The sequence below is a fragment of the Chiroxiphia lanceolata genome, chromosome 4, assembly GCF_009829145.1.
Source record: "Chiroxiphia lanceolata isolate bChiLan1 chromosome 4, bChiLan1.pri, whole genome shotgun sequence".
NCBI classification, from domain to species: Eukaryota; Metazoa; Chordata; class Aves; order Passeriformes; family Pipridae; genus Chiroxiphia; species Chiroxiphia lanceolata.
Window position 1 is genome coordinate 23,697,441 of NC_045640.1, and position 13,200 is coordinate 23,710,640.

A 13,200-nucleotide genomic window follows, 5' to 3' on the forward strand; every position below is an offset into this window, starting at 1 on the left:
ATAGCAACTGACAGCAATTGAGGTTATTTCATCTCTGGTAAATCACAATAATATTTGCATACTCTTAGCCCACAGGAAGGATAGGGCTTGGTAGAGACTAGAGAAAGAGGCTTAAAATAAGCCAAGTTACATTGTCTTTCCCATGAACAGAGATCACACAGTGACTTATCTAACACGTGGTAACCTGCCAGCCACTGAGACCTGAAGCTTGAGTCTATCAACAGCTGGCCAACTTTATGCAGTTTTTCTTTCTTTCAGTTTATAAGCAGGTTTAAGCTAAAACTCAAGATGTCAATCAAACCAGAACAAGTTTCCACACAGGGCTTAGCTCAACTGTATTAGCTTCAAACCAGCTTTAACCTAAAGAAGAGCCACAGCTAATCCAGCTTTTAACACGATCAAAGCAAATTGTATTAAGAACTCCCCTTTGGCTGGAATAGATAGCTATACCAGCCAGCCTAAATAAGCCCCATATCTAGTCAAACCTGTCCAAACACCTTTGTAATGTAGAGCAACTGCACATAAGGAGGGTAAGTCAATCATCTCACCAGTTATTGCATCCTCTTCAGACAAAAAATGCTGCATCAGAATTCCTGCTATGGTGATGTTGAGGGATGAGAACACAGTACAAGATTAGCAGAGATGTGGAAGGGAGACTGCATTTCAAGGAGAGAAGTAGGACCAAGACAGAGGAAGCAAAGCAGCTGGCTTACAAGCCATCCCAACAAGCACTGAGCTACATCAAGCTGGCTACTCCTGATAGAAATTTCTTCTCCAGAACAGTTCACGTGCAGACAAAGACAAAAAGTATAGGAGCAGTTCAATCCTAGCTAAAACCTGCTGCTGAATGACTGTAGGCCCTTAGAGGCTGCAGGAATGAGAGGCCTACATCAGGTATTTACTTCAGGGCAAAGAGGCAGTCAGATTTTAGGGGGATGAAAAAAAAAGGAGAGTTTTGATTTACATTTCTGCTAGCATAATCGCTGTTGTGCAGATCAGGCCATGTCTGGCAAGAATAAATCAATACTACTTTCCTTGAATGTTTTGTGAATAAATGACTCCAGAAAACATCCTGATCTTGCATCATCAGTTTGTGTTTGATGGGAAGTGTGCAGCTGTCCTTAGGCAATGGCAAAAGTATGCAAGGTTGTGGAGCATCTCAACAGAAAAAGAAAGAGCCTCAATATCGATGGACAAAACATATTAAACAACCTGTCTTGACTTAATTAATTTGATATAAGATAGCCCCAACCCACAAAGAGTACTGGGGACTTTAGGATTTTTGCATATTCTGATCTGGGACTTCAGTTTAAGTTTAGAACAGAAAAGTTCTCAAGGGTCCATACTAGCAAAACATTTCTTCCCATAGTAAAAGACATTGGCATAAGAAGTGTATAATAGATAGTTCTTAGCATCTCACTGGGTCAGGCAATGACATACACACACACAGTGTATGCAATATACAGATATGTAGCAAAACAGTCTGCTAGTTCTAGTCAAACTCTGGAATTTACTGTAGTAAAATGCAGGTGCAACACATTGCATATAATAAAATGCCAATCCCAGGAATTTGTCTGTGCCTCACTAAGAGACAGTTCCACAAAAATGCTCAGTAGCTATCACAGAAGTGAATGGAGACAAGGAGATATTAGGAAAGAATAAATCTGTGGTTCCAAACACCTTGAGAACTCTGCATTTGTGCTTCCCACACATCATTTGGAAAGGATGTTGAAATGCAAAAGACTCAGAGAACACCACAAGGACAATTTACAGACATGAAATTATAACACTATGACTAACATTTAAATAGATGAGGATTCTTTAGACTGTGTACCTGAACTGAAGGGGCAGTATAGGACCTGTTCTATAGTGACAATAGGACATGATGGATCATGTGAAGAAGAACTAGAAGGCACCAAATACTGCTAGTAAGAACCAGGTTCAAGTCAAACAAAAGCAGGTGATTCTTCACACAGGCAAGGCTGGTCTGTGAAACGACTGAGTAAAGGATATGGTAGATGCTAGCAGTTTACTGTTTCAGAAAACAACTGGACAAATGGAAGAGAATTTCACCAATAGCTGCCAAATGAAAAAAATACTGGAAAAGAACCAACCAACCAAAAAAAACCTCACAAAAAGCAAACAAACAAAAAAACCCCAAAACACCAACAAAAACCCCCACACCCACTGCGTTGACTTAGAATTCTCCAAATCATAAAATTGCTTAGGAAATAATTCTGGGAGAACACCACTATCTCAGAATTGTTAAATTCTTCCCCAGATATTTCCCCAGTTAAAGGCCATTGTCAATGCAAGACAGGAATCTGGAAAGATCTTGAACTGTACCACATCCATTCTTGCATAGACATCTCTCTTTTTAGCTAATAAAAACCTTCTAAACATGAGCAAAATTTTCAATGCAATTCCTCATATATTAAATTTCATAATGCTTCACTCACTCCCTCTCTCTTTTCAGATTAAAGAAAATCCAGATGGGGTGCAGGTGCTGCAAAATGATTCAAAGGTACAATAGAACAAGAGTTGCTTAGACTGAATAAAAGAAAAGCATGAAACTATGTGACTGTGCTCCTCTAGACCTGTTGCTTAAATTAGTCTATTTAAAAGGTTGGAGTTTTCTCAAAGTTTACAGTATCTTCAAGCGTAGGCATACTGTCCTTTTTGTTTACTGTAATTATGGTCCCTTTCTATAATTCCTGTCCCACAGAGTAAATTGTGTGACATTGAAACTCTTCTTTAGTAAAGCTATTTCTCATTTAGGTAGCATGAGTTTCCCTAAATTCAGTAGAACAAGGAGCACAGACTTTGTCAGATCTCCCTCTCTCCTAAACAATGAAAATGAACTATAGTTCCTTGCTTCCATCATAGCTTTTAAATGTAGTTAGTTGTGGGAATTATTCCCATATTAAAAGTCTCCCTAGAGAGGAAGCTTCGCTACTTTGATAAAGACCACATTTCATCCCCACTTGGGGGTTACTCCTTCCCTTGGTCACTTCTGTAGAACAGGTAAGGAAGTGGGGTGGGGAAATGGTGCTATGAGAGAAAGAGGGGAGATAAAGAAAAGAGAGAGGCCCTGAAAGAGATAAGTCAAGGAAAACGTACAGCAAGAGGAAGAAAATAAATCAGAAGGGGGGGAAGAAAAAAAAAAAGAGAAAAGGACAAAAGACTTGAAGGAAGAACAGCAGCAAAAAATAGATATTTTAGCTACTACATGAGGACATACTAATTAACAATCCATGCGATGACTACTCATTGGCTAATGAACTCCCCAGAGAAAACAAAAAATAAAGCTGGAAACAAGCAACAGCCAGCACACAGTTCTCCAACATCCTGCTTATGTTCCTGGTGAATCTCACTACAGGGGCTAGTTATGATCAGTCCCGGGAGACAGCAGCTGACAGCACAGCTCAGCATTTGCATTCGGTTTAGCTCATTCTCAGGACCCAAGGTAAAGTTCAGTGACTCTAGTTCCTCAATACCTTCAAGTTAAAAATGAAACTTAATCTTTCTTACTAATTATATTGATTAACATCATAAGTAACATTTCCTCCACAAATTTTCCTTACTCCAGCTATATTTTTGATCCAGAAGAAGTACAATCACCTGGACACATCCATGAAGTAGACAACTATAAACACAATGAACAAGGCAGCAATAAATTCAAATTCAAAGAGAACAGTGAAAATGAAGAACGCAAAAATGAACTTCAGAAGAATGAGCTAAATAGGACAGAAAATAAAAATCCATTAAATAGTACAAAAGAAACTCTCCGGAATCATGGAGGTAATTTTCAAGAGGACAGCCTTGTGAAGTGTGCTGCAAAGCTCGATGTTGCAGTCAATGGTGGCAACTCCTGTGCTGAAGGGCACTGCACACTCAATCCCAACACAAACCTGATGAAAGAAGCCAGTGAAAAGGGAACCTGCAGCCAGTCAGAGGCTTCTTTAACCAGCAACAGAGACTTTTACACCATATCAAACAGGTCTGGACAAGAACCTGACCTAGAGACAGGCAGTCAGAGGAAAGTAGCCTGCGATGTGTCCAACAGTATTCCAGACTCCCAGTCTGCACAAGACAGCATCTTTCTCAAAGGAAACTCAATACTGGGGACACAAAACAATGCCATACAACTGCCAGATATTGACTACCCCCAAAATGGCAATCAAACTGGGAACTGTGTTGAAAAAGACAGCTTTTCAGTCCACGGTGCACATTCAGACCAAAACACTGGTCCTTCAGCAATAGAGAACCAGGACCTTTGTGTAACCTCATCTTTGCCTGTGAAGGAGAGCAGTGCTGAACCTTTTGAAACTGACTCTGCAAATTTGAGTGAGGGCATTACTGGTGGTATCACTGCAGTGGCTGTTACCAAAGTCACACAGGCACTCACACCCCCCAACCATAAAGACATCAACGGAGAAACTGAGGAGGAAGATGCAGAAGTCGCAGCAGCTCTGGCTGCACTGGAAGCTGCAACTGCAGGGGAAGACCTGGAGGATGATGACGAGTACTAGACAAAGGTTTTATCCTAATACACTAGGTAAGATCCAGATTTTATTTCTGGATCTATATGAACACATGTGCAGCACACATGGAGAGCTGTTATGAACAGCATATAAAAAAAGGAGTTGGTACTTAAACCTCTGTCTCTTCAGCTGTTTTATACAGCCTTTTAATTTCCACTGCCTGAGGTACAAAAATGCTCCCTTGGCTAATGGTAATACCCTTCTCTGTGGAGCCAATCAGGAGGGCAAAGCATCATTTCTTCCACACAGAATATTCTGCTGTATACCCACCTCACCTGGACTCATGCAAATGTTTCCTTGGTTTTGACCCTCATGAGGGTCTACGCATACTGGAGGCTCCAGGTTCAGAAAATTTCCATTATTTAAAACAGAACTACTGAAGCCATGAAGTTGGAAACCACAGATTTTCATCATCAACACAAAAAAAAAAAAATAAATGAGCCAAAGTTCTATGATCTACCGAAGTGTGAAATCAAGAAGGCAGCTTTGCTTGGACTTCACTGTGGCTATGGTTCCCTTATTGATTAAGTCTAAGCCCGTGCATGTGCAGTACACATTAGGATGTTAACCTCATCTCTCCCCTTACATCTCCCCTCAACTTCATGTTGCTGCTTCAGTTCCTTAAAACTGCAGAAGTCTAGCCAAATCCAAATGAATAGGTAACTTTCTGTTGGTTTTATGAGCTGAAACAGCTCACATAAGAATTGTACACACAGTATCAGAGGTGCTGGAGAGGGATGAAAATTCAGTCCCTACCAGTTCAGATAGATTAAAACTGTAGTAGAACTACAGCCTGAAACCTCTCAACTCCACTAAATCTTCCAGGCACACATCAGTTGTCTTACTGGTCTTACAGTTTTCAAACAGTTTATGTCTGAAAATATCCCCAGCAAGATGTTTTGTTTACGTACAAACAACAAGGGCCAATGTACAAACAACAAGGGCCAATGTGGACTCCTCCATGGCTCTGCTGTAGCCCTTAAACTTACAGCAGAAAAAAGGATCAAGCTTCCAAGTTGAGTTAAGCATAAGCCCTGAAAATAGCTGCATTCCTGGAGGGGCTGCATTCCTCGTGGGGAAAAAAGGAGGCAGAGATCAATTTGGTGCTGCCAATTCAGCAAAAATATGGTTGAAATAGAAAGTGCTTGACATTTTATACTGAAATTTTATGTTATCAAGTTTCTGTTATAAACTACAAATAAATTTTTTAATCATATAAAAAATAATCTGGTGGCTTTTGTACTTTATGCATTTTCTGAATACAAAAATTACATTAAAGAAGTACTATAAGATATAGCCCTCATTAGATACACAAAAAGTACCAACTATGTATTTGACTACAGTATATGCTGAATCCTAGTCTAACCATTAACATACATAAGGATCAGAATATTAGGAGGTGGGTTTTCAGTAATGTGTAGATATTTAAATTATTTCATTTAAATGCAAATTCTGTTTTAAAGTGCAAGACTAAGTCAGTATTTCAATTTCTCAAAACATTAACGATAACCCTAGGAGCAATTAAAACAACCTAAAGTCTCAGCTTCAAGAGAACTATATTCAGCTACAGACAAGAGTCACAATATTGTATCTGTAAAATAAAAAAGTTTTATATGTTTTTAAAGTACTGTAGTACTGTTGATTTCTCTACCACTTTCCTAATTTAAAAGGTCCTTCTAAGCATTTTCATAAATGGACACAAGTTTTATGTACACATTTGCCTTTCAAAGATTACTACAATATCAAACGCCAGTGAACTACTGGCACATTGTGTATTACTAGCTGTGATTATGACAGGACATCACATATGTCTGTCTGTACCGTGGGGGCCCTGAGGGTATTCCCAGGCCTGACTGTCCCTGCCCACCAACCCAGGGCTCTCCCTGCGCTGCCCAGGGTTCCATGTCAGCCCCCATGGGGGCCAGACCCTGCCCCAGCTCCCCATAGCCCTGCCCAGCCTGGCCACAGGTCCTGCCAGAGATGCCCGGGATGGGGTTGCCCTGCTGCCTGCGGCTGCCCCACACCCTGGCTGGGGTGGCAGGACAGACTCTGGCTATGGCATCCAAGCCTGCTGTCCCTGGGGAGCCTCCACTGCTCCCCACATCTCAGCCCCAAGGAGCCACCAGCCCCTGCTGCAGCATGGCACAAACCACGAAAAAAAATTACATAAAAAAGAGTTAAAGAAAGAAATGCAACAAACACCCACAAAACTTACCCAATCTTTCAATATCCACTCAATCAAATTTTTCTAACCTGAGCTCCAACCTGAACTTCAAATGCAAATCACAGCAAGTTTCTCACCTTGCTCCTCAGGATTAAAACATATTAGAGGAGAGTCCCTGGTCAGACCGAGCCCAGACAATCCAAACCAGGCAACCCTTCTAAGGGTACCTGCCTGCAATCACAGGCCACCAGGCTGAAAGCCTCTGCAAGAGAGCAGCTGAGCCACAGACATCACAATCCTTGCAGCCCAAGTTCTCATTGTCATAAACATATGAGGCAAAACTCAGCATAGAACAAGCATATTTGCTGCATTGGAAATAACTGGTCAATGCTTCTCTTAAAAAAAAGAAAAAAAAATTAGGCACATGCATACCTGAAACCTGCATCACACAGAAAGCTTCCATAAAACAAACCTATGAGGTAACACCAACACTCAGACTTCTCTTACCTGCTATCTAAAAAAGCCTAGTGCAGTTTTTAAATTAGAAAAAAAAATTATATGGATTTTATACTTATTTGTTTATATCCTTTCAATTCTATCATGTCACAGCAGCGTCAGGAGCTCCTAGCCGTTTTTTCAGACTGCAGGATAATTTTCACAATAAATGTGAAAGAATCAATTATTTCAGAAATAAATTTTTAAATGCCACACACAATTTACTGCATAAAAAGAAGATTTTAAGTAATTATATGAGAACCAAATCTCATTCAATTCCATCAGATATTGATGTAAAGAAACACAAACACTGCCAGCTTAGAGAATCCATTTTGCTCAGGCAGTTGTGAGAGTAAAATTTAGTATCTTGAGAAAACAGAGGAAGTTACAGGGAAAAAATTACTAGAAGCAAGAGTAAACTGTATTTTAAGACTTCCCTCAAGAACTACACAGTTTTGTAAGACATCCAAACACTAACTTCAGTTACCAATCAATTATGTTTCTTATATTCAGAGGGCTCACTTATAAAGAAGAGCTTAAATGTTTCAGTCTTCCTTTGATACAAAAGGAATTAATGAGCAAGCTGATTGGCCAGTATCTATTTTTAATGTTTCTATACTTGATGTAATTCTATATGGGTGAGCGTGAAGACATATGTAGCAATAAAGAACAGGCAATAGGATGGAAAACTATTATGAGATCTGGTATTTCTATGAGATTTTGCAACTTGGAAGCTCATGTTTTACTTGTTATTCTCCAAAGCTCGTAACACAGCTTAAAGGGAATTTGTAATCTTTCGTATATAAGCAAAGAGACATTGAGTAAGATTAAGTTTAGCACCTTCTCATTTAGCAGGAGGTCAACCCTGGATTATCAAAAAAAGTTTCGCATCACTGCAGAGATGCCACATATGACAACAGGAGTGAAAGACAGACCAATCCAGCCAACTCAAGAAAGTTATTTCCTAGGGAAAACATAGCAAGAGAAGAACCCAAAATTTGGCACTGCAGTATTCTTCATTTCAGCAAACAAAATTCTAACAAGAAAGCAGGAACCTGGAAATAGATGCATGCCACAAAGATTTTTTTTTTCCTTCCTTTTTAAAGAACAAAGGCAATTGGCTGGGCAAGTGTTGCCATGGTGACTTCCCATTAAAAATTAAAATCCAGAAATAGAAAGTCTGTTATTTTCTAAAAGATACTTCAGATTTTATTAAGTAAAATACCATTTTTTTTAATCATCGTTTGAAGGGTGAAACAAGAAACATCGATTTAGAAATAAAAAAAAGGTTAAACTTGACCTTATGCTGTATTTGTAGTTTCAATTTCCTAATTGTGATTTAATTTTCCAAAAGATTAATTCTTGCCAATGTATCTCATTTTTCTAAATGAGAATAGAATATCTCAACATTTATTAAGGTCTGTGTATATAGTGTTTCACATATTTATTCAAATGCTTATATTGTACATTTTAATTACATTGAAGTAATTAATCTTAATAGATTATTTTTCTTGAATTGCAGTATCTCTCCTTGCATGTAGATGAAAATGGAATCCATCTAAGTCGCACAAGAGCATCACTTCAAAATTAAATGTATGAAAATTTCTTTAATATGCTAAATACACAAAGACATAAATTTACCAAAGTCATTCTACACTAAAAACTAATTTATTTCCAAAAAATTCTGTTGATAAAATTTCCTTTCAATCATTGTGTCCATCTAGGTTTTCGAACACAGATATCACAAAATGTTTAAGAGTAATTATCAGAAGCAGATTAAGACTTTTTTATTGGTCTTTCCAACATCAAATGCTCTAGGTTGAGACTTTTTTTTTTTTTCCTGTACCGTTATGAAATCAAACCAGAACCTCCTCAGTTTGTTTCCTGGCCAGGCTTTTCAAATTTCATCCATTCACATATACTGCTAGAGACATTAGTCTTAGGATCCTGTCTCCATTAACAATTTTACTTTGCATCTCAGGGAGGTTTGTTTTTAAGTTTTCCTTCATTCTGAACCTTCACAATTATTTTCTAAATTTCAGATCAGACAATCCTTGAGTTGAATTAGTTGAATTCAGAATAGAAAACAGGAAATACTGCCTGCCCCTACAAATGATACCACTACTGACCACTTCTGCAAACTGTGTCTCACCTGCTTTGGCTTTTTCCATTTCAAGCAATGAGCTGTTGACATTTTGGAAGAAACTAAAAGGGCCTCTTGGACTCTGTAATAAAAGTTGAAATCGATTATAGCAATTTTATGCCTTAACATAAGCAGTGATGACTTTTTAAGTGTTTTATTGTTAAATACCAAAGTTTTATTGTTAAATCCAATTTCACATTAGAACTTTATTACATGTAGTTACTCCCCCACTCCCTAACTTTTCCTCCTTTAGTCAGAGAAAAGAAATATTTCCTTGTACAACTCAATTTAGAGAACAGGATTCGCTCTATGAACCAGGAAAGACACTGCTTGTCTTAGATTTTGTTTTTAATCCAACTGCTGAAGTACAGATCTCAAGCATTCATCTCACAATCACTGTGATCAAAACTATGGAGGTTACATCATTCCCTGCTCTGAATCTTGACTGAAATTACTCTAAACAGGATTTAACATGTTTTTGCTTTAATTTATAATTCAATTACTGTACATTAACAACTGAAAACAACTGAAAAACCTTTTTTTATTCTTTAGCGAAATAGATAAACATCAAGTCTTTCAGGAAATACAGCATCCCAATATTTTGTCAGGTTGCAGATAAGTTAAGTACTCTACCAACTCGACAAATAAAACTGTGTGAAGTCGGCCAATCTAATTAATTTGTTCATTGAGTTTCCTTCTGTTTATTCTGAGCTAGAGATTAGTTTGATTATTATGAGGGTGCAGAAGCAGAAAGGAACACGGCAACACCCTCAGCTATATACCTTAACTGCAAGCACGACCAGATTTTCAATAATCTGTGATCACATGTCCTATCCCCTCTCTGCTCTTAACACTTGGAACTGTACCAAGTAATTTACCTAGACTTGCACAAAATGAAAGGAAGGTAAGTGACAAAGGCAAGATGACTACAGAGCAAAATGAACATATTAATGAGATTAAAATTCTGTTTAAGTACTTAAGACAAACTGTAGGGATCTGGCCAAGAATGAATAATCTAGGTTGTTTCCATCTCACATTCTAAAGGCTGGCATCTAAATAAAGTTTTACTTTTCTTTGGTTCTTACTTGAGATCCTCTTCAGAAACAACAGATTAAATAATTTCAGGACATTCCTCCAATTAGTTTTTCCATACAATCTTCAGAAAAAAAATCTATGCAAATCTCTATTTTCAATATAAGATGCGCTACATAAAGAGATTTTGCTGTGGTCAGAACTGGTACAAGTTTCTCCAGAATCAATTCCAGCACAGATGGAATATTACAGATTTTTAATGCCAAAAATTTCAGGTTGGTAGGTAAAAGTGACACAGGGGTTAATCTAAAAAGTATACAGCATACTTTGCCAGGACAATGCCAGTCTCATTTTGGTTACCTTTTACTCATTAATCTCCTGTTTACGTACAGTTGCGTACAAAACTCATCCAATTAGTATCTGCAAAAAGCCAACCATACTAAAGATTCAGCATTAATCAAATTATCAAAAGCCTTACAAAAGAATATGCATACTCCACCCTGAGTGAGAATTACTTTTCCAGATTCATGCCTGAGTGTTAATTACCAGGCGATACATGCTGCTATTGTTTTGATATACGACACACAGATCCTGTTCTTCCTCATTGCTTTGATTAAAAATTTGGCTCAGGGAGAAGTTTACATTGTTCCTTTTAACAGCTGCAGCAGCCACTTCCTGGCCAATGCAGGGCAGGAGAGGGGCCAAGCTGCTGGGTCTTGGCTAGCCACAGCTCTGCCCCATGAAGCACCTCAGATCTCCCATAAATTAGGGCTTTTTCAAATTTTTTGTTTAATTTTTTTTACACTGACACACTCCAACTTTTTTGAATTATCAATAAAAGCTTCATAGCTCCCTCTGCTGGTAGCAAATATATAATTCAGTTGCTCTATACAAAATCTGCTTGTATCTGACAGAAAACAAGGCATTCCTGTCTTGCTTTCTATGCACATATGTGTATGTGTGTACACACACAGGTATGTAGAATCCTTGGAAAATAAGATTTGGGAAATATTATGGGTATTTTAATTTAAGGTTCTCCTAACATTGCTGCTTTCTATAATTATTTTGATTGTAAATCAAAATATTGAAGACCAGTAATTAAATACTATTTTCATATGATAATTTCAAAATAGTATCTTATTCAGCATGAAAATCAAACCACATTACCTGGGTATTTAGCTGTGTATCTAGTGACACCCATGGAACAATGGTTAATTTTTCAGAACAGTTCAGAGACAAGTGTTTGTCTCAAACTGCTTCTGCCCTTACTATCGCTACTATTTTTTAGTCCATCATCCCAAGTCTTTCATAATCCCGGTTGCTGCCTCCTCTCCGAAGCAGCCCCTCTGCCATCAGTGCCAGCAGGTCTCAGCTAGGTTTGTTAGTTGTTTTGCTGTTGCTCTTCTGCTGCATGCTGACAGCTATGAAAAGTTTACTGAAGCCAATGCTCTCTCTTCCCCACAACCACCATTTCAAGATCACCAACACAACTGTGCCACACCAGCAGGTGTGCCTCCTGCCTGCAACTGCTGCACACCTAACAACTGCAGCCCAGAAGAAACAGGACTGGGATGACTGACTGAAAACTGGCAAGGAAAGAACAGCTAACAAGGGAAGGGGTGATCAGAGGGTTTACACATATAATACATTGGTAGAGAAATGCATTTGCCAATATATTCTCCTTTGTGTAACGCAGCTACGCTGCAGCTACACTTGATGCCATCGCATCTCTACAGCACTAGAGGCTGCACAGATATAATTTAAGAGGTATTTCAGTTGCAATACAACAAGAACTACCCTGCTAAGACTTACACAGAGCCAAAATCTGACTGCACATCCAGAAACAGATAGCCAAGCACTACCCACATAATTGGCTTTGGACAAAGGCCTGTCCATGTCACAGGGGACTTGGTATCTCTTACCTAAACTTACTAGCAAATATACCACCAACCCACTCTTTTCCCCCAGTCACAGATAATTTGGAGGCTGCTTACTGTCACAGCAGAGAGTTCTCAGACCTTGCCACTATTCAGAGGCTTCTGACATCATCTTGCTTCCAGCACTATGGGCCTGGCATCTCTCCTACCTCCTTTTCTCCAAAAGTTAGCAGAACAGACTCCTACTTTCCCAAACTGTTCGGCTTCCTTTTCCTTGTCTTGCTCCAGACATACATATCCTTTAATTAGTTTTGCCTCACCAGATGACTTTAACCTGCCAGGAAGGCAGCTCCAAGGCTGACAGGTTGCCTTGCAGCTCTGTGCAGTGGTGGCTCCACCATCAGCCAGCCCTGCCTCAGGTGGTGCAGACAGGGGAGACGAAGCATCCAGAACAAGAGGTACAATGAAATTATGGCTCGAGTAAACAAACCAGCAGCACCTTAGTGCATGTCCCCTACCTCTGGAGAGGAAAAATAACCTTTAAAAACTTAAAATTAAAAAAAAAAAAAAAAATCAACAAGGATACAGAAAATGAAAGAAGTGGAAATCATATCCAGCATCTGCCAGTACTTCAAGCCTAACTGTAAACTTCCCTCAAACAAAATCCCAAAATACAGGAGTTCAAAGAACACTGAGAAAAAAGTTAAATCTAAATCCATCTTTAGCTGTCCAAGTCTTACATACTGTTCATTAATATTAGATAACCAAGGCTTAACCACTCTGTTTTCTTGTTTACTCATTAGCAGTAGCATTACACACTTAGCAGGGAAAAGGAAAGAACAGGTCTAAAGTGCACAGAAACCCTAAATTAATAGATACAAATTGATTTACACTTCAGACTACATTTGGGGCACAAGTGGGAGTACTCAACGACGACTAAACATC

At 38.7% G+C, this 13,200-nt stretch overlaps 1 protein-coding gene and 1 long non-coding RNA gene across 7 annotated transcripts in view; one reads left to right on the forward strand and one right to left on the reverse strand.

Annotated features, from left to right (window-relative positions):
• C4H4orf19 (chromosome 4 C4orf19 homolog) overlaps positions 1–6,144 on the forward strand; it is a 44,984-nt gene extending 38,840 nt beyond the window's left edge. For 5 of the 6 annotated variants that reach the window (XM_032687104.1, XM_032687105.1, XM_032687106.1 and 2 more), the window contains 2 exons: positions 2,477–2,524; positions 3,590–6,144. In XM_032687104.1, the coding sequence (XP_032542995.1) occupies positions 2,493–2,524; positions 3,590–4,532 (975 nt within the window). In that variant the 5' untranslated portion in view covers positions 2,477–2,492 and the 3' untranslated portion in view covers positions 4,533–6,144. The remainder of the gene's footprint in view (positions 1–2,476; positions 2,525–3,589) is intronic. The other variant, XR_004356959.1, reaches the window with a different exon arrangement.
• LOC116786500 overlaps positions 1–9,406 on the reverse strand; it is a 19,173-nt gene extending 9,767 nt beyond the window's left edge. The window contains exons 1-2 of the long non-coding RNA XR_004356962.1: positions 9,396–9,406; positions 7,894–7,904 (exon numbers count right to left, since the gene is read on the reverse strand). This is a non-coding gene — a long non-coding RNA (uncharacterized LOC116786500). The remainder of the gene's footprint in view (positions 1–7,893; positions 7,905–9,395) is intronic.
• Between the last annotated feature and the right edge of the window lie 3,794 nt (positions 9,407–13,200).